A 19858-nucleotide genomic window follows, 5' to 3' on the forward strand; every position below is an offset into this window, starting at 1 on the left:
AAAATGTGATTCTCCTACCATCAGAAATTTAGTATCTTGAATGTTACCTAGTGGTCAGAATTCCAGTAGCTAGTAATACAGGAGGAGGCAATGGCAATAGGTCTGACCTCTGCAATCTTGCATGATGGTTTTAGGTGTTATACAAAATTAAAAAGAATAAAATTAAAATATCCCACTACATAAACGAGTCAGCCATTCAGATTCAATAAGAAAATTAATTTTGAAAATACATTTAAAATGAACAATTCTATATACATTTTATACAACAGTATGTGTGACTTCTGGCTGACGTGTACTGACAGCCAATATAGAAACCCCTTTTTAGTTTGTATATACATCACATGAACATATTTACACACTGAAGAAGTTTTATTGGCTATGACTGTGAATAACATCAAGACTGAGTTTAAACACAAAGAAAGACAAAAAAAAAAGAGACGAGAAATGGAAAGTAATGCTTACCAGCACTGACACATAAGCTCATTACATTTTAGGGGGACATGCACATTACTCATAGTGCAAGAGAGCAAATGCTTAAGAGGGCTCACCCATGCTGTATGCTGTGGTGGAAGGAAGCACATAGAGCTGGTGAGCCAGCAACAGCTGTGCAAAGGTCAGACCTAAACCGCTATCTAGAGCATTTGGCTTTGCCATTGTCTTTTAGCCATTTTGTAGAGCAGCACGGCTGCTGTCTAGCATAGTTAAAAGTTTGAAAAAAGCTCAATTATGTGGCCAGCACTGATGGGCAGCATGGAGGAAAGGAATGGAGGGTGGCAGTGAAGGGGAACACAGACAATGAGAGGAAGTGAACAAGCAACACAGACAAGGGGAGAGTAAAATAAGCTCTACAACGCTGCCAGACTATATAAAATACCAGAACGTAAGAGTCATTTTCATATAAGCATTATAATCTGACAATCCAGTAACTCAGATAAAGCATTTTGGTAGGCAAATTTAGCTTCTGTCAATTTTGTCACTGTAATTGTGTATTGTATTTATATAGCGCTTATTACCCCAGGCGAGGTGCTGAAGCTCTTTGTGGTGAGTAGCACGCTACTACGGAGCCCAAAATTAGCGGTTAGTAGATTAGTGTTATGGTTTTTTTTTTTGGGTGCATTAGTTGTGTTAGGTGTGTCCTGTTGACTTGATTTCTTGTGTTGAGTAGAGCTCAAAGTAGGGATAGAATAATGGGAATGGATATGAAAGGAAGGGTAGTGAGTTGTTTTTGTAAGTAGTTCCCATATGTGCCTGTCAGTTGGGTGACATGGGTCCGGGTCATTGGGGGCCGCTGAGCCTGTAACCAGGCGAGGTCGCCCCCACACACCCCTGCTACTGCCTCCATCCGCTGTGCCCTTTGGTGCCCTTTGCTGCTTTCGTTTTATGCGCTTGTTTTTTTGTTCTCTCTGCCTTTTGCTGCCTTTGTTTTTGTTTACTCGTTTCTGTATTTTCTTTGCCCTTTGCTGCCTTCGTTTTTGTTTACTCGTTTCTGTATTCTCTTTGCCCTTTGCTGCCTTCGTTTTTGTCTACTCGTTTCTGTATTCTCTATGCCCTTTGCTGCCTTCGTTTTATCAACTCGCTTTTCTTTGCGTTTTCTTCCACGGGGCGACCCAGCCGCCGCTGAGCCGGCCTCTGCCCTCCTTTCCCGCCGCTGCCTCACTGCGGCCCGCCCCCCCCTGCCCATTCGCCGCCCGCTCCCGCCACCCAGCTGCTCCTCCCTCCCGGCTCCTTCTTATGACGCCCATGCATACGCGCAGCGTTGACGTGCAGCGTTGACGCGCAACGGGCGTGCCGATTGTGCGCCGAAGGCAAGCCCGTCTGTGCCCGTCTGCGCCTGGACCACGCCCAGCACCAGGACCCCTGGCCCTCGCCGTTGCAAGACGACCCGACAGACCTACAACGCCGCCGCCCTCAAAGCCTCAATGCCGGCCGGAACCCCGCCTGCTGCCGAGTGACCCCGAAACGCACCCACGGACCCTTCACCTGCAAGAGCTGCAAGTTCACCTGTCTCCGGACCTGCACCACTCCCGCCAAGCCAAACACCAGCAACAACCACCTCAAGTGCATCCTGCTCAACACCTGCTCCTTCCAGAGACATGCCGTGGAACTCTGGAACCTCCTCGACACAACATCACCAGACATCGCCTTCCTCACGGAAACCTGGATGAACGTCTCCTCAGCCCCCGACATCGCTATCGCCATCCCAGTACAAGATCATCAGGAGGGACCGCACCAACCAGACCGGAGGAGGCATCGCCATCGTCCACATCACGACCGACGCCAACGACACCCTCGCGGAACACCTCCACTTCCAGATACACACCGACCCTAAGACGACCCTCAGAGGCACCCTCATATACAGACCCCCGGGACCACGCACACAATTCAGCGAAGACATCGCCGACTTCATCAGCCCGCACGCCCTCCCCTCCGCCGACTACATCCTCCTAGGGGACCTCAACTTCCACCTGGAGAACAACAAGGACCGCAACACCGCCGCTCTGCTGGAAAACCTCGCCAACCTCGGACTCAAGCAACTGGTCAACACCCCCACCCACTACGCCGGCCACACGCTTGATCCCGTATTCTCTTCCAGCAAGTACATCACCTTCAGCCACGCCACCAGACTCCACTGGACCGACCACAGCTGCGTCCACTTCAGCTTCAAAAGAACTACGACCCACCCCCACCCGCAACAGGTACCGCACAGGAGTTGGAGCAAGATCACCGCCGACCAGCTCACCACCTCCCCCAGCCAGAGCCCACCCGCCAGCACAACGGACCCCAACAAAGCAGCCCGCAACTTCACGCAGTGGCTGACCGCCTGCGCCGACGACCTCGCTCCACTGAAGAACCCTCCCAGCAGGCCCAGAAGCAAGAAGGCCTCCTGGTTCACCGACGAACTCAAGGACTCCAAGAAGAACTGCCGCACCCTTGAGAAAGCCTGGCTCCTCGACCAGACCACAGACAACATCACTGCCCTCAAATAAGCCACCCGAAAGCACCACCAGCTTATCCGCACCACCAAGAAGAAAACACTAAAGGATCGACTGGACAACAACGCCCACAACAGCAAGGAACTCTTCAGCATCGTCAAGGAGTTCTTCAACCCCAGCACCGGCAAAGACGACATCACGCCTTCACAAGATCTCTGCGACTCTCTCGCCTCGTTCTTCCACAGCAAGATCGCCGACATCCACAACAGCTTTGGCGCACCACCCACGCACCCAACCGTCGAACCAACGCCCCCCACCACCACCCTCCGCACCTGGACCACAGTGACCACCGAAGACACCGCCCGCACGATAAACACCATCCACTCCGGATCTCCGACCAACCCGTGCCCCCAACACGTCTTCAACAAAGCCGACTCCACCATCGCACCCCAACTCCGGAACATCATCAACACCTCCTTCAACACCGCCACCTTCCCGGAGAGCTGGAAGCATGCCGAGCTCAGCGCCCTACTGGAGAAACCAACAGCGGACCCCACCGACCTCAAGAACTTCTGCCCCATCTCGCTCCTCCCTTTCCCTGCTAAAGTCATTGAGAAGATCGTCAACAGACAGCTGCCGCCTTCCTCGAGACAAACGTATCCCTCGACCCCTCGCAGTCCGGTTTCAGAGCCAACCACAGCACAGAGACTGCCCTGATCGCAGCCACCGACGACATCCGAGCCTTGCTCGACAACGGGGAAACAGCGGCACTCATCCTCCTGGACCTCTCTGCAGCGTTCGACATGGTCTGCCACCGCACCCTAGTTCAACGCCTCAGCAACATCGGCATCCAAGAGAAGGCACTGGAGTGGATCATCTCATTCCTCGCCGGAAGAACACAGAGAGTTCGCCTCCCCCGTCTGCGGCGTACCACAAGGATCATCACTCAGCCCCACCCTCTTCAACGTCTACATGAGACCTCTTGCAGCAATCGCACGCCAACACAACCTCAACATCATCTCCTATGCCGACGACACCCAGCTGATCCTCTCCTTCACCAGGAACCCCGACACCGCCAGAACCAGCCTACACGAAGGGATGAAAGACGTCGCCGAGTGAATGAAGACCAGCCGCCTGAAACTGAACTCGGACAAGATGGAAGTCCTCATCCTGGGCCCATCGCCCTCCGCCTGGTGGCCCCCCACCCTGGGCACCGCTCCCAAGCCAACAGACCACGCACGCAACCTGGGCTTCATCCTGGACTCCTCCCTCTCGATGACCAGACAAGTCAACGCCGTCTCCTCATCCTGCTTTCACACCCTACGCATGCTCCGCAAGATCTTCCGATGGATCCCGACCTAAACCAGGAAGACGGTCACCCAGGCACTCGTCAACAGCCCACTGGACTACGGAAACACCCTCTACGCCGGAACCACAGCCAAGCTGCAGAGAAGACTCCAACGCATCCAGAACGCCTCCGCCCGACTCATCCTGGACATCCCCCGACGCTGCCACATCTCCGGCCACCTGAGGGACCTGCACTGGCTCCCCGTCAACAAGAGGATCACGTTCAGGCTCCTCACCCACGCACACAAGTCTCTCCACGACCTGGGCCCCAAGTACCTCCAAGACCGCCTGACCTTCTACACTCCCACCCGCCAGCTATGATCGACCAACCACGCCCTCGCCGCCGTTCCACGCATCCGAAGAGCCACCGCCGGAGGCAGATCCTTCTCCTACCTGGCGGCCAAAACATGGAACTCCCTCCCCATCCACCTTTGACTGACCCAGGACCATCTCGCCTTCAGGAGACAACTCAAGACCTGGCTGTTCGAGCAGTAGCGAACCCCTTCCCCCAAGCGCCTTGAGACCCTGCCGGGTAAGTAGCGCGCTATACAAATGCTATGATTGATTGATTGATTGATAAAAAAGGAAAGGGATTGGGGATTGGGCTGTGTGATTATTTCCCTCCTGAGGCGGAAGCCGGGAGGATCCTGTTTCACTATTCTCTTGCTTGTTTTTTACCATGTATTATTTTGGCTTGATTTAAAAAGCTTTTAACCTGCTACCATCTCCCCCCATCTCCTCGCTACCTGGGCCACTCTCAGCCGAGTGTTGACGCTGAATAGTTCGGTCCCGGGTAGGCGAAGAATCATAGCGGCCATATTGGGTGGATGCAAGCGCTCTGGCGCGCTCTAGCTGCACATAAAAGGGGCATTTCTGAGCCCTGCGCTAGTTTGGGCTGTGTGATTATTTCCCTCCTGAGGTGGAAGCCGGGAGGTTGCTGTTTCGCTATTCTCTTGCTTGTTTTTTAACATTTATTATTTCGGCTTGATTTAAAAAGCTTTTAACCTGCTACCACCTCCCCCCATCTCTTTGCTACCTGGGCCCCGGTCAGCCGAGTGTTGACGCTGAGTAGTTCGGTCCAGGGTAGGCAAAGAATCATAGCGGCCATATTGGGTGGGTGCAAGCGCTCTGACGCGCTCTAGCTGTGCATAAAAGGGGACGGACATGTCTCCGCACAGCGGACGCGACCAGCGGACGTGCCGGACCTGTTCCGGAGTCGTGCCAGAGTCCTGTCCGTCTGCGACCGTCAGCGCCAAGGAGGCGCAGGGGGCCGGGTCGGCTGCTCGATCAGTCAGCCACGGCCAGGCTAGCTTCTATTATGACTCACAGATGCTAACTGCACTCAAACCCCCCGTTAAGAGCTGTCACCACACGCTCACCCGGAATTGCTTCTTAATACTCCTTCGTGCCACTGCTTTGAGAGAAATTCTACCTTGCCCTGCCTTACGCCGCCCTATAAACGCTTTAGGGCTGAGAAATCTGAGCCCGTCCTGCCGATCACCGAGGCTGGGTTCCTCATTAACGCTAGGTCCCTAGTCAAAAACTTCTTGGCTTTTAGGGACTTTATCTCGGAAAGAAACCCAGCATGGGCATTTGTCACTGAGACCTGGGCCTCCGAGTGCTCTCGGCCTAAACTTTTAAATGCCATTTCTGAGGGATACTCCCTGGCCAGAATGGATAGGCAGGTCCATAAAGAGGGGGGGGGACTAGGAATACTTCACAGAACTTCGATAAAATGCCATATCGAACATCTCCCTGTAGTGTCTTTCCAGGCCATGTACTTTGTCCTTAGCCCCATTTCTACTATCTCCTTTGCGGGCATCCTGATCTACAGGCCACCGTGCCCCAAGTCTAGCTTCAGCCATGACCTATCACAAGTTCTGGAACCCTATGTGGATAGGCCAAATTTAACTATCCTAGGGGATTTCAATTTCCATCTGGAGGATGACACCTCCAGAGATACCAACCACTTGTTGGACTCCATGACTTACTGTGGACGAACACAAACTGTGATAGGGCCTACTCACTCCGCTGGACACACGCTGGATTGTTTTTTTTCCAATGATCCTAGAATAAGGATAGGGACACCCCTTCCCCAGTCTTGGTCAGATCATTTAGCTGTCCCTTTTGCAAAATAAATTGTAAATTGATACTTGTATAGCGCACTACTCACCCGCAAGGGTGTCAGGGCGCTTGTACGAATACCGCTGTGGAACCCATCCTGGCTTTCCCTGTGAGGCGTCCACTCCTGGGCACCCCCAAGGTGGAGGCCAGGCATCCTTAGCGTTGTGGGGGCCGTTATGGAGATTAAGCAAGCTATTGCCCAGAGTTGCAGAGTGGGACGCCATGATTGGAATAGGCACCGAGGCGAGAATTATCAGGTCCGTGGAATTTTGAGCCCAAGACCCGCCGAGGCGGGGAATTGAACCCTGGTCCAAAGCTAGACCTCTGCATCAGGGTCTGCCGCTCTAAGCATTGAGCCACACTTCTCCATTTTCACCTTCTCCTTCCCCCTTACCAATGCTGCGCAGGGAGACTCTAGCAGATGGGAATTAAAGAGAAACTTTCGGGGGATGAATAATGAAACTCTGGCCCCTTTTCTGCTCAGTCCTATGCCTCTTCCTACCAGGGGAACTGACACCTCTGCCCTTGCCCTCCACAATGCTATTTCTAAAGCCATTGATACTCTGGCCCCGTTGAAACAGCACTATACTACAAGGAAACGCCCCACAGCACCCAGGTTCTCAGACGCTCTTAGAGTGCTTAGGCAGTCGTCGCTAATAACATTTGTGCGAAGGTCGGCAGTGGCCAGACTACCTTGCTGGTCCTGCTCGACCTCATCGCCACATTCGACTCTCTGTCCCCTGCCATTCTGGCTGGATGTCTGCGGGAAATAGGAGTGGACGGACCGGCACTTTGCCTTTTAACATCTTTTCTGACTCAGCGCGAACAAAGGGTCAAGTTGAGCTGTGTGGGGTTCCTCAGGGCTCGCCCCTGAGCCCCACGCTCTTCAATATATATGTAACACCTTTGGCCAGGCTTGTCAGATCCTTTGGTCTGGAAGTCGTATCCTACGCTGACGACACCCAGATCATGGTTTCCATCTCACATACCGCTGACATTACTGCCCTTAATTTTAAAGCCTGTATGACGGCAGTCGTGGAGTGGATGGTAAGAAACTACCTCAAACTTAACCGGGAAAAACCGGAGGTGATCATTTTTGGAGGAAAGCAGGAGACTTGGTCTGCAGACTGGTGGCCCTCTGCTCTCGGTGCCTACCCCACACCCTCTCAGTCCGCTCGAAATCTGGGCGTTATCTTTGACTCCTAGCTTTCCTTCAACAAGCAGGTCAGCAGGAGGGCCTCAACCTGCTGCGGGGTTCTGCAAATCCTGAGGAAAATTGCACATTACCTGTCAATCGAAGCCCGTAAAAAGGTCGTGACCCCGCCTGGACTATTGCAATGCACTTTATTGGGGAATTACCAAACAACTTGCCCAGCATCTCCAAATTGTGCAAAACGCGGCCGCAAGGTTCATTGTTGAGGCTCCTAGGCGTTCATCAGGCTAAGCCTTTAGGAAAGATCTGCACTGGCTCCCCATGCAAGCCAGGATTGACTTCAAGGCCTTGTGCCTCACTCATCGTGCCCTTTATGGGCTCGAACAAAAGGGGGTGGTAATGGACAGAGCATCTGAATCAATCAAACACTCACACCCAGTCAAAAGATCTGGGTTTAATCCATCACCGTTCTTTAGCCCACTCTGCCACCCAAGTTCAGACATGGCTATATGCAAATCAGTCTGACCCTGTGCCTCATGGGAACAGGCCAGCCCGAACTGCCAAGCCATGTCTTCCCTGGACCGGAAACAAGCTTCCGAGGACCGGTTTCTGGCATTCCAGCCGTCTTCAGCCCGGCTTGCTTGAATCCAGTGGCAAAGTGAGCAAGGGACTCACGTCTGAGTATACCCTGCCACACTTATGGCGGCCAAAAGCGGTACAAAAGGGGGTGGTAATGGACGGAGCATCTGAATCAATCAAACACTCACACCCAGTCAAAAGATCTGGGTTTAATCCATCACCGTTCTTTAGCCCACTCTGCCACCCCAGTTCAGACATGGCTATATGCAAATCAGTCTGACCCTGTGCCTCATGGGAACAGGCCAGCCCGAACTGCCAAGCCATGTCTTCCCTGGACCGGAAACAAGCTTTCGAGGACCGGTTTCTGGCATTCCAGCTGTCTTCAGCCCGGCTTGCTTGAATCCAGTGGTGAAGTGAGCAAGGGACTCACGTCTGAGTATACCCTGCCACACTTATGGCTGAGACCCCGGGTCCAAACCGAGGCATGGGCACTACCACTGATCTACATCCCCCCTTCTGCCCTCAAGTATTCCCTTTCTCGAAGTTGTTGTATTCTCGTCCTTACTGTGAGGGGCTGAGTTTTTTATTCTGCACAATGTTCTTGTTGGTGAGGGACTGCAACATGGCTGGTCTGATTACTGCCTCCTGTGCTGTTTGAGGGACGCAGTGTTTCCGGCGGCTCCATTTGGTGTTGGGCGTCATGGTACTGTCGGTCTTGGGGCCTGGAGTCCCTTGTTTGTGCCCCGGACAGTGCTCTTGCTTCGAGATCGTGTGATTCTAGACTTGGTCTCCCATGTTTATGTAATGCATTTGCTGTTTGGGGTGAAATGTATTTGTGTACTCCCTGATGTGTGTGCATGCTTTTGTAACACACATGGATGCGGCCTTGAGGCATGCACTCGCGCCTTTGCACCTTGTCACTCGGTTGTGTGTTTCATGTCTGCCATAGGTTCTGGACTGGCGGGATGAGCTTTCAGCGCGATCTCCCATGGTTCACCGATTGTGTTTTGCAGGTCTTCACTTGGTCTCCCGGGTGGTGTGCTGCTCTCCGTTTCTTTCTGTGTGGCATGCTTTGATTCTCCTGCATTTTTGCTGACGTGGAGTTTGTAGGTGTTGCCGTGAACAGGCAGTGTTTTTTGCTTCCTGTTCCTTGGGCTGCTGCCGTTTCCTCACGTTTGGAAGGCTCCTCCAGGGCTGGGGCCTCTTGTTGGGCTCTACTCGGGTCCTGTGTTCTGCCTCCATTATGCCAATGGCACAGGCACTGTTGCAGTTGTGTTTCTTTTTTGATGGGTTTGCACTGCGTTCTTCTCCTTGAACTTCAGGACTGTGCTCTTTCTTCTCAGCTCTGGCGTTGCCTTCGTGGCTGCCTTGGGCTGTCTGTCGAGGTGGGGATCTTGTTCCTGGTGGTATTCTGGCCTCCACTCCGGTTTTGCGGGAAGCTGTGGGTCTGGGTCATTTGTAGGGATTTCTCGACCCTGGCCTGGGCTTGGCCATCCCTGTGTCTCTGGAGTGGTGCTCTGGGCTCCAGTGCCACTGGGGGTCTCTGCCTGTGGCTTATCCTGGTTGATGTGCCTGTGGCTGCAGTGCTGGTTGTTGTCTCTGTTATCCTGCTGCTGTTCTGCCTCTCATGGTCCCTTTCCATGTTGCCTTTGCCTGCCCTTCTGCGTGGTTCTTGGCTGTGTCCTGGACCTGGTTGTTGCAGTCCTGGCCCCCGGGGTTTTTGCCTGTGGCCTTTCCTCCCTGGGGATGACTTCCCTCCTGGGTGGGGTTGCCAGCTTGGGTTTCTGGATGAGGTTCTCTTCTGGTTTGGTCCTGCCCTTGGTGGGCTTCTCAGCCCTTTTTTTCCAAGGGACGACTTTGGTTTTTGTTGGTTGGGGCTTCGCATTTCTCTGGCCCTCTTGTCCCCTGAGTTTGGCTGGCACGGGTCTTCTGTGCCTGGGTTTGGCTCCTGTTGTCTGGTTCTGGCTTGCTGGCCTGTTGGCTCTTGGGCTTTCTCTTTGGGTGGCCTCCTCGTTGTTTTTTCTTCTTGCTTTCCTTGCTCTCCCCTTCTCTGGTGACCTCTGGGGTTGTCGGTCTGGTCGTCTGGATGCTCTCCCGTTGTTTTTTGTTGGGTGCGTCCAGTATTGGTGGGGCTCCCTCTTGTCGCTGGTTCTGCTTTTTGCTTCCTGCGGTTTCTGCCTTGATGTAAATTCCTGGGTTGGCTTTTGTTTTGTTTGGGAAGGCTGGCTTTTCTGCTTTGGTATTCTACACATAGTTATAAATGGGACGAGGACATAAGGAACCTGGGGGTAATGCTCTATTACTTACCAGTAATCTTCATTACAGTGGGTCCTGCTGTCCTCGTCCCCTTCATACACCCTCCCGGATAGCCGGACTTGCTGTTTTGGGCTTGGTTGTTCAGGCAGAATGCTGGGTAAGTACCCCTTATGTACTCCTGGTGGGAGGGGCGGGGTGATTGTCCCAGCATTTTTCTGATTCTTTTTTTCTGTCGGGAGAAGGTTATCTCCACATAGTTATGAATGGGACGCGGACAACGGGACCCGGAGTAATGAAGATTACCGGTAAGTAATAGAGCATCACCCCTCACTTCAAGAAGCTCCACTGGCCCCCCATTCAGAAGAGATGTCAATTAAATAAACCGACCCACACCTACTAAGTGCTTCAAAATCAAGGACCAGCATACATCAATCACTGCTTGAACTTCCAACAACCCTCCAGACACCTGTGCTCTGTCCCCCTCCCCAGTATTATCCAGTTACCACTGGTGGTTCTTTCTCTAATGAGGCAGGAAGGGTTTCTGTGCACTGCCAAACGTCATGGGACTGAAAAGATCTGTAGAATGATGGCAGCTCAAGGCGGGCTGTACGAACAGTTTTGTGTTTCTAATAAATGTCCTCCTTGTTTACCTTTATTTCAGGCCTTGGAGGTGAACAAGGAAGTGAACTGTTTGACAGATTTTCTACAGGAATGCGAGTCTCAGGTTCGAGAACTCAAATCAAAGGCAGAGAAGGGGCCGCTTTACGGAATACCATTCAGCATCAAGCAATCCATTCCTTACAAGGTACTGCTGCATTTATTTATTTATTTTTTGTTTTTGTCACAACGTGTATTACTTTCTTAATTTTAAAAAATCGCTGCAAAGACTAGATTGCCATGCTTAGATATTGTTTGAATGCATGGATTTATTCACACATGCATTCAATTTATGTGAATCTAATTCTCTCTGATATTTTGAAAAATGGTCTGTACAGGTTGTAACAATCTTTAAAGGAGAAGCAATGTGTTCTTCAGCATACTGGAATGGAGCTATGATTAGGCCTCCGCAGAAATGACTCAAAAATCGTGAAATTGCCATTATTTTCCAAATACTCTTTCAAATGTCACACTCTTTTTAGCTCAAAATGCATCCGTGTGTCCTTATTGGACGCGAGGACGCATTTCCAGCTAAAACAAATAGTGTAAAATAGCGTGTAATGCAAACCACATCCCCTCGTGTTTGGTTTGTTCTGATTCTTCCCTGGTCCGGCCGTGTGATATTTACGCGGCCGAAGTCTCTCAATTACACGATGTGATGTAAACCGGGGGTCTGTCCTCAGCAACTGTAATATTGACTATCCTTGTACACTCCCATCCCTCTTGTATCCAGCCCCCCCTCCTCCCTGTTTTACAGTACTCTTGTGATATCCTGCCTATTGTATGATTCTTTGACTCTGTAAAGCGCTCTGATACCCTAACGGGTCAAGTTGGCGCTCTGTAAAACACTAAAATAAATAAATAAATCTCAGGCTTTTTGTGTGACAATCATGACATGAAATACCGTAAACTACCTGTGATTACACCAGGGTCAATGAAATGGCTCTTGGGCTGGACTTTGTGCATCTGTTACAGGGTGAGTGAGGATTTTACATCGTGAGTTTCAGGTTCACATTCATACAGAGGTTTACATTTTAGCCTATGTTACCTTACCCTACACCAATGAGGGTATCTTTAGCACTGATTATGAGGAGGGCAGAATGGAATGAGGTATTTTGCTGAATGCCGAAAATATCACATATTCCAAATTTCGGCTCTCATTCTTTTTAAATGTGTTTTGTTTTTCTTAAGTTCTGTGTGATATCTGATTATAGTATACGTTTTATTTCCTTAGTTTCTCAAACAGAAGTGCTGTTGGGTCATTACATTAGCATGTACATAGGGGCTTAGAAGGGGTGTTTGGAGAAACCCAGTATTTCAAACACTAACAGCCTGATTCATCAAGCTCAATTGCGCTCGCAAAGGGCCAGATTCTGAGAATCTGGCCCTTTGCGAGTGCAATATTTGCATTTGGTATTCATCATCCCAAATGCAAAATTCATTATTTAAGAACTCGCAAATTTGCGAGGAATAGCATTTAAGGAATCTCTATTAGAGATTCCTTAAATGCTATTCTTGAAACATTTAAAAATTGCGAATTCGCAATTTCGGGCCGCTATTTACCGCGAGGTCAAACCTTGTGGTAAATAGCGAAAACTTAGAAAAATGCTTTTAAAAGCATTTTTCTAAGTTGCATGTTACACACACACATGTCCTTTGGACATGTGTGTGTGTAACATCTGTGTAATTCTACATTTCAGGGGTGTTACAGGGTGTCCTTTGGACACCCCTGGCACCCTTTCAATCGCTATCTTATTTGCGATTAGCAAATTGCTAATCGCAAATAAGGAATACTCCCCATTCATTCCTATGTGCCTTTTGGCCCATAGGAATGAATGGGGAGTTATTCCTTATTTGCGATTAGCAATTTGCTAATCGCAAATAAGGAATGTGTAGGAATCACATTTATTTTTGCGATTCCTACATGAATCCCGTTTTGCGAGTCTGTAATAGCGATTGCTTATGAATCGCTATTTCAGACTCGCAAAACGGGTCTTTCATGAATCTGGCCGTAAGAATTGGATTGGACAGTACAAGGCGATGAAATGCATTACAGAACAAAAAAAACAAAAAACAAAAAAACCTAGAACCCAGGGAGGACTTGAGGAGGTCTAGTGGACTGTTTGCGTTCAAGGAAATGGTGAATGGGAGCTATTTGAAGGTGGTAATATTATCTCATGGGTGTTTTTCCTCATGAGCTGCATGGAGGGTGTAGAAATGCAAATTAATTTTTTTCAAAGCAGTTTTTATCACTTTACAAAGCAGAATGATATGATGGAAAGTAAAAGCGTATTATCTGTATAGGTGATTAGTCCTCCAACCGGGGACCTATTTGAGGAATCTGTTTTCTCAGCCCAATGGTGAATATCATAGGTAAAAGGTGGTACCCTCCCTCGTCCTGCAAAACTATGTTGAAAAGATGCATTCTCACATAGAGAGTTCATTCCAGGGTTCACATGTAGTCCCAGATAGCTCGAGGAATTGCACATGCGACTAAAGAGGTACAATTTCCATCTTCTATCTGACAGGGGCTGATCATTTAGTTGGTAATGTACCAGAAATTAGAATAACAAAACTGACAGATCATTAGCTTGACTTTGCGCTGCAAGCTCCAGGAATGCCAATCTGCCACGTCCGAAAACTCCAAATAAATGTAGCATTGTCAAGTTTTGAGTTACACTAACCTCAATATGAGACAAGAGGGTAAAATGCAATGTTGCTAAAGCGTGTAACATGTTCTACTGTCTCCATCTGAGAAATCGTATCCAGATGCATAACCCAATCACATGCTAGCTCTTCACACTTCAGCCCAGATAAGTATGGAAAAGGGCAAAGAAGCAGATGGAACATGGATCTCAACAATGGCTGTGCGCGAGTCAATAACACTTTAGGACTCCCTGTGTGAATTTACTTAGGCAAAAAACACTGGTGCTCATCTAATCAAGCGCCAATTGGAGGATATCAGGAACAATGCCAAGACTTCCTATTGGGACATAGCTAGAGCAGCATCTCATCAACATAGGAAACCTATTTGAATATGGAGCATGTCCATAAGTGACTTAAGATAGTTGTGACTACTTGGCATAGAACAGACGTCTGACCCTCCCCACCTAACTGGTTATTAAGCAAAAGCACCAGTTTCCCCATTTGTTCCTGCTAAACAGGAAAAGACTAAAGTCTTTAAGCTAGCAACACTGACCTAACTGGTTTCAGTGATTCTGTCATTCAGTTCAAGTTATTGATTTTCTGTGAACTTGTGATGCTCTTTCTTCAACAAATTGGCCACATGTCAGTGTCACCAACAGATTTGCCGTGGTCGATTGACACAAAAACATTCCTTTCTTATGCTCACCACTGGGTTTCTTTCCAGGGTCTCCTATAGTCAGGGCCACTGGACCGAATTATGGTGCAGGGTTCCCTAAATTTTACGGCATGAAAAGGCAAATCATGCAACGTAATGCGGCAAATTTTATGTTAGCATTACTTCATTCGGGGTGACAAAATGCACCGAGTGGGATGGGTATGCTCAGACGTGAGTCCCATTCTGAAAGCCAGAAACCGGTCCTATGATGCTTGATTCCGGTCCAGGAAAGTCATGGCTTGGAAGTTCGGGCATTCTGTCCATCAACTGTTGTTTTTGCATTTGTCACCCTGAGTGGGATGTGTATGCTCAGACGTGAGTCCCATGCTCTCCACACCACTGGAGTCAAGCAATCCTGGCTGAAGACGGCTGATAGCCAGAAACCGGTCCTAGGATGCTTGATTCCGGTCCAGGAAAGACATGGCTTGGCAGTTCGGGCTGGACTGTTCCCATGAGGCACAGGGTCATGGCTGATTTGCATATGGCCATGTCTGAACTGGGGTGGTGTGGATGGTGCAAAAAAACGATGGATTTAGGCCCAGATCTCTGTACTTGGGGGAATGTATGACAATGTTCTGCATTCTGTCCATCAACTGTTGTTTTTGCTTTTGTCACCCTGAGTGGGATGGGTATGCTCAGACGTGCGTTCAATGCTCTCCACACCACTGGAGTCAAGCTATCCTGGTTGAAGAAGGCTGATAGCCAGAAACTGGTCCTAGGATGCTTGATTCCGGTCCAGCAAAGACATGGCTTGGCAGTTCGGGCTGGACTGTGCCCATGAGGCACAGGGTCAAGGCTGATTTGCATATGGCCATGTCTGAACTGGGGTGGTGTCGGAGTGCAAGAAAACAATGGATTTAGGCCCAGATCTCTGTACTGGGGTGAATGTATGACAATGTTCTGCATTCTGTCCATCAACTGTTGTTTTTGCATTTGTCACCCCGAGTGGGATGGGTATGCTCAGACGTGAGTCCCATGCTCTCCACACCACTGGAGTCAAGCTATCCTGACTGAAGACGGCTGATAGCCAGAAACCGGTCCTAGGATGCTTGATTCCGGTCCAGGAAAGACATGGCATGGCAGTTCGGGCTGGACTTCTCCCATGAGGCACAGGGTCAAGGCTGATTAACATATGGCCATGTGTGAACTGTGGTTGTGTGGTGTGCAAGAAAACGATGGATTTAGGCCCAGATCTCTGTACTGGGGTGAATGTATGACAATGTTCTGCATTCTGTCCATTAACTGTTGTTTTTGCATTTGTCACCCAGAGTGGGATGGGTATGCTCAGACGTGAGTCCCATGCTCTCCACACCACTGGAGTCAAGCTATCCTGGCTGAATACGGCTGATAGCCAGAAACCGGTCCTAGGATGCTTGATTAAGGTCCAGGAAAGACATGGCTTGGCAGTTCGGGCTGGACTGTTCCCATGAGGCACAGGGCCAAGGCTGATTTGCATATGGCCATGTCTGAACTGGGGAGGTGTGGAGGGCAAAAAAGTGATGGCTTTAGGCCCAGATCTCTCTACTGGGGTGAATGTATGACAATGTTCTGCATTCTGTCCATTAACTGTTGTTTTTGCATTTGTCACCCCGAGTGGGATGGGTATGCTCATGTCGTGTTCATATCTAGGACCCTAATTCTATATTCCCGATTTATGCCCTTGTGAGGTTATAATTAAGGCTCCCGGTTTTCCGTTTAAACGGATATTTACATATAAATACAGACGGAAAACTATTTTTCCTTTGTCTGTATTTATAACTTAGAAACGGGAAAATACTGACAAACAGTGCGTTGCAGCCTCACTCCTGCAGAGGGTTACCGCGCCTTGCTTCTCTTACTAATCTACATCACTCAGGCCCCTTTAAGTGAACTGCTAAGGTAGAAGCACAAAGCAGTAGGTGGTAGTAGATTTTGCATGTTAAAGGGGTGGGGGACGCTGTAAGGAATGCAAGTACTTAACCTTTTAAGCAGCATGTGTCCATTCTAGTAATGCCTTATAGCCCAGCAGGAGGTGGTAATGGGTGCATTAGGAGGCCGCCTCACTGGTAGAATTTTAGGCATCATCTGACGGGGCCTGCTGGGGTCTGCGCAACTAAGGTAGCCTTCGAATACAATCAGTGGCGGCAAGGCAGAGAGGACTGTTAGCTGGTAGTGTTGTGCTCAACAGCAGGTGGCAGGCTTTGAGAAATAAAACAATTAACATACTGCCAGTGTACAGACTGTATGGAGACCCCGTTTAAAGAAAACGCACAATATCTTTTTTATTTTTTTTAAATGTTTACACGTGGAATGCCAGCTCATTCTATGCAATTTTCCATCTCCGTCGAGAGTTGTGGATCGCAGTCTCTTTCCTTTCTTGAGGTTGCCCTTGCAAAAGTATTTTCCCATGCTTTCATGCATTCTTCATTCCTTTTCTAATCGTACTCATTAACGCTGCGCTTGCTCTCTGCATCACAAATGTTGCAGGTAACTTTCAGGGGATATTTTGTACCACAGTGCGTGTGTGATGCCATCTGAATAACAATTATTTCAAACATGCCAAAAGAGAGGCTGCATCAAACATCACTCCCTCTTAGAACGAGCTGTTTAACGATACCTACGTAATCTGCCTCAGATGTCAGTACAATAAATGCACACTTTCTGTTTAAAATAGAATGTTATGTCTTCCAGTGTTTTCAATTTTGTTTGGTAACCTTCTAAGTGTGTGCAGGCGTTACAATCTCTACATAGCCCCTTTCGCATAAATGTGGAAAAATACTAGCTCCAGCTACATCATTTACTTGCGACAAAAATAAATGTGGATAAATACAGAAAAAATGACCAAAAAATAAATATGGATAAATACAGACGGAAATGGTGAAAAAATAAATACCATAAAACCGGGAGCCCTAGTTATAATCAATAATATCCTGATAAAGGCATAAGACTCAGATTCATATTCAGTAATAGCTCATGCAATCCAAAGCACAGCACGGCTACTTCCATCGACTCCTAGAAAGCACAATGCGCTCTTTAAACAAACCAAGCCTCCAGCAGCCCGGGAAACCCCCCTGCTTTTGTTTTGATTTGAACAAGATCTCCTGAAGTCCAGAAAGAACTGTTAGTTCTTAGTGACGTCTTATGTCCAACCTTACGTCAAACCCGGCACCTTCCAGGTATAAAATACCAACAGTTGCCTTAAGAAAACACACAGTGGTTTGGAGCAGAGCGGCCATTTACTTGCCCGAGAGCCCAGCTGATGCGAGTGCCCACGGAAGCCGCCCCTCCTGTTTGACACACTGAGAGAGACGCTGTCTTTTTCTCCAGCCGAGAAAATCCAGCTCCGGTGTTTCCAGCCCACCCTTGCGGGTTGCTGGAATATAGAGTACTGAGGAAAGAGATACCAGACCCCCCACATTCTATTACCAAGGTACGGAGCTGACTAAACCCTTAAGAGAATTCTTGATGCAGATTCTTGGTAAAATAATCTTACCCAACTTAACTTAAACTGCTACTTACTCATCCCTTCCCACGTATTAGGCTTAGGTCAGGTACACCAGGAGTAGGCTTAGTTAGAAGCACCAGTTGAGTACGTTAGTCAATGTATTTATGTATGTATATATTTTATCCATTTTAAAGTATCATATGGCTAAGAAACCATATCTATGCTTTTACAGTATTATTTCATAATACTACTTTTACTGTACGCACTTTACTTTATGATAAGTATTGCAATTGTGGCAATTCATTTCTCTTGCATGAGAAAGTAGACTGCTCAATAAATAACACCTTTTTATTGAAAACGCCTGACTCTCTATTTCTCTGCACTCTGGTGAAACTAAGTATTGACTGCTGACTGAGTGAAATAGCTGTCTATTGTTTTCACACGACTCTAGAGATACACTCTTATTCTGAGGGAGCAAAGTTGTCATGTTTATGCGATTGTCAGAAACTGAATCCCTTCTTGTCTGAGCCGGGGAAGCTAAACCCTCCCTATTCATTCGAGAAAGTTTTCCAGTGACCTCTGAGCTAGCTGGGGCAAACCTAAATTAAGTTTAAGATAGTCAGTAAAGACCTAGTTAACCTCAGTCCTACGTCTACACTGCTGTTTATGTTATTCCAATGCGCAGAGCCTATTGGGAAAATAGGAACTACACTACGCTCAGACGTTAGTCCCATGCTCTCCACACCACTGGAGTCAAGCTATCCTGGCTGAAGACGGCTGATAGCCAGAAACCGGTCCTAGGATGCTTGATTCCGGTCCAAGAAAGACATGGTTGGTAGTTCTGGCTGGACTGTTCCCATGAGGCACAGGGTCAAGGCTGATTTGCATGTGGCCATGTCTGAACTGGGGTGGTGTGGAGTGCAAAAAAGTGATGGATTTGGGCCCAGATCTCTGTACTGGGGTGAATGTATGACAATGTTCTGCATTCTGTCCATCAAATGTTGTTTTTGCATTTGTCACCCCCGAGTGGGATGGGTATGCTCATGTCGTGTTCATATCTAGGACCCTAATTCTATATTCCCGATTTATGCCCTTGTGAGGTTATAATCAATAATATCCTGATAAAGGCATAAGAATCAGATTCATATTCAGGATTTAGGCCCAGATCTCTGCACTGGGGTGAATGTATGACAATGTTCTGTATTCTGTCCATCAACTGTTGATTTTGCAAGGTTGGTAAAAACCCTTAATACTATCATATCCAATTGCAATTGGAAAATAATTCCTCTTTCGCACCCTTTCCTAATTGCAGTTTAGAATTAGCTGGTATAACCATTTTGTGAGTTGGAAATGCTATCACTAGCCAGCAAAATGGGGTTTGTATATACCAAAAGGCCATTTTGCAGGCAGTGGCATAGCTAGACCTTTAACAGCCATGACGGTTCCTGTGTTTGCCGGCTGTAATGTCGTGACGTCAGACTGCCACACCCATGCGACATGTGTGTTGCCCACGTGACCTATGTTCAATAAAGTTAAGGGGCACATCGACTTATGCCAGTTCGGGCGACGGAGACCAAACCCTGCAGTCAAATATACGAGTGTCTTTCATTTAGTCCCCACTCACCTGTATATTGTGAAACTGCCCCCGATTGTGTCGGTGCTGCCACTGCGCCCGACACAACAACTGGCAGCGAGGGTGGGCTTGCCCTTGTGTCCGTCTGTCAGTGAGGTGGTCGCGAGCATGTCCTGGTGCTCGCGGCGCTCGTGCCCCGACAGCTCGCCCATCTGCTGCTGCCGATCTGTGATCGGAGAAGTCTTTCCTGTTCTGTGCCATGCCTGTGGCGTCTGCCTGCTGTGGCCTGAAGGGAGACTGCTCGCTGCGTGTGGGGTCCCGGCGGTTGTGCCTGTGGCTGTGCGTGACCGCACGATCACGCGCCCCATCCCCAAAGCCTGCCAAGCTGCCCCACCCGATTCTGACGATCGGCGCGAGGGCAGTCTGATTGTTGAAGCAGCGGCGGCCTGGT

At 48.9% G+C, this 19858-nt stretch overlaps 1 protein-coding gene across 2 annotated transcripts in view; it reads left to right on the forward strand.

Annotated features, from left to right (window-relative positions):
* Window positions 1–19858, forward strand: part of LOC147662018 (vitamin D3 hydroxylase-associated protein-like) — a 720315-nt gene that overhangs the window by 283964 nt on the left and 416493 nt on the right. For both annotated transcript variants that reach the window (XM_086951181.1, XM_086951182.1), the window contains one exon: window positions 11054–11197. In XM_086951181.1, coding sequence (XP_086807307.1) covers window positions 11054–11197 — 144 coding nt within the window. The remainder of the gene's footprint in view (window positions 1–11053; window positions 11198–19858) is intronic.

The sequence above is a fragment of the Lissotriton vulgaris genome, unplaced genomic scaffold, assembly GCF_964263255.1.
Source record: "Lissotriton vulgaris unplaced genomic scaffold, aLisVul1.2 SCAFFOLD_770, whole genome shotgun sequence".
Lineage (NCBI taxonomy): Eukaryota > Metazoa > Chordata > Amphibia > Caudata > Salamandridae > Lissotriton > Lissotriton vulgaris.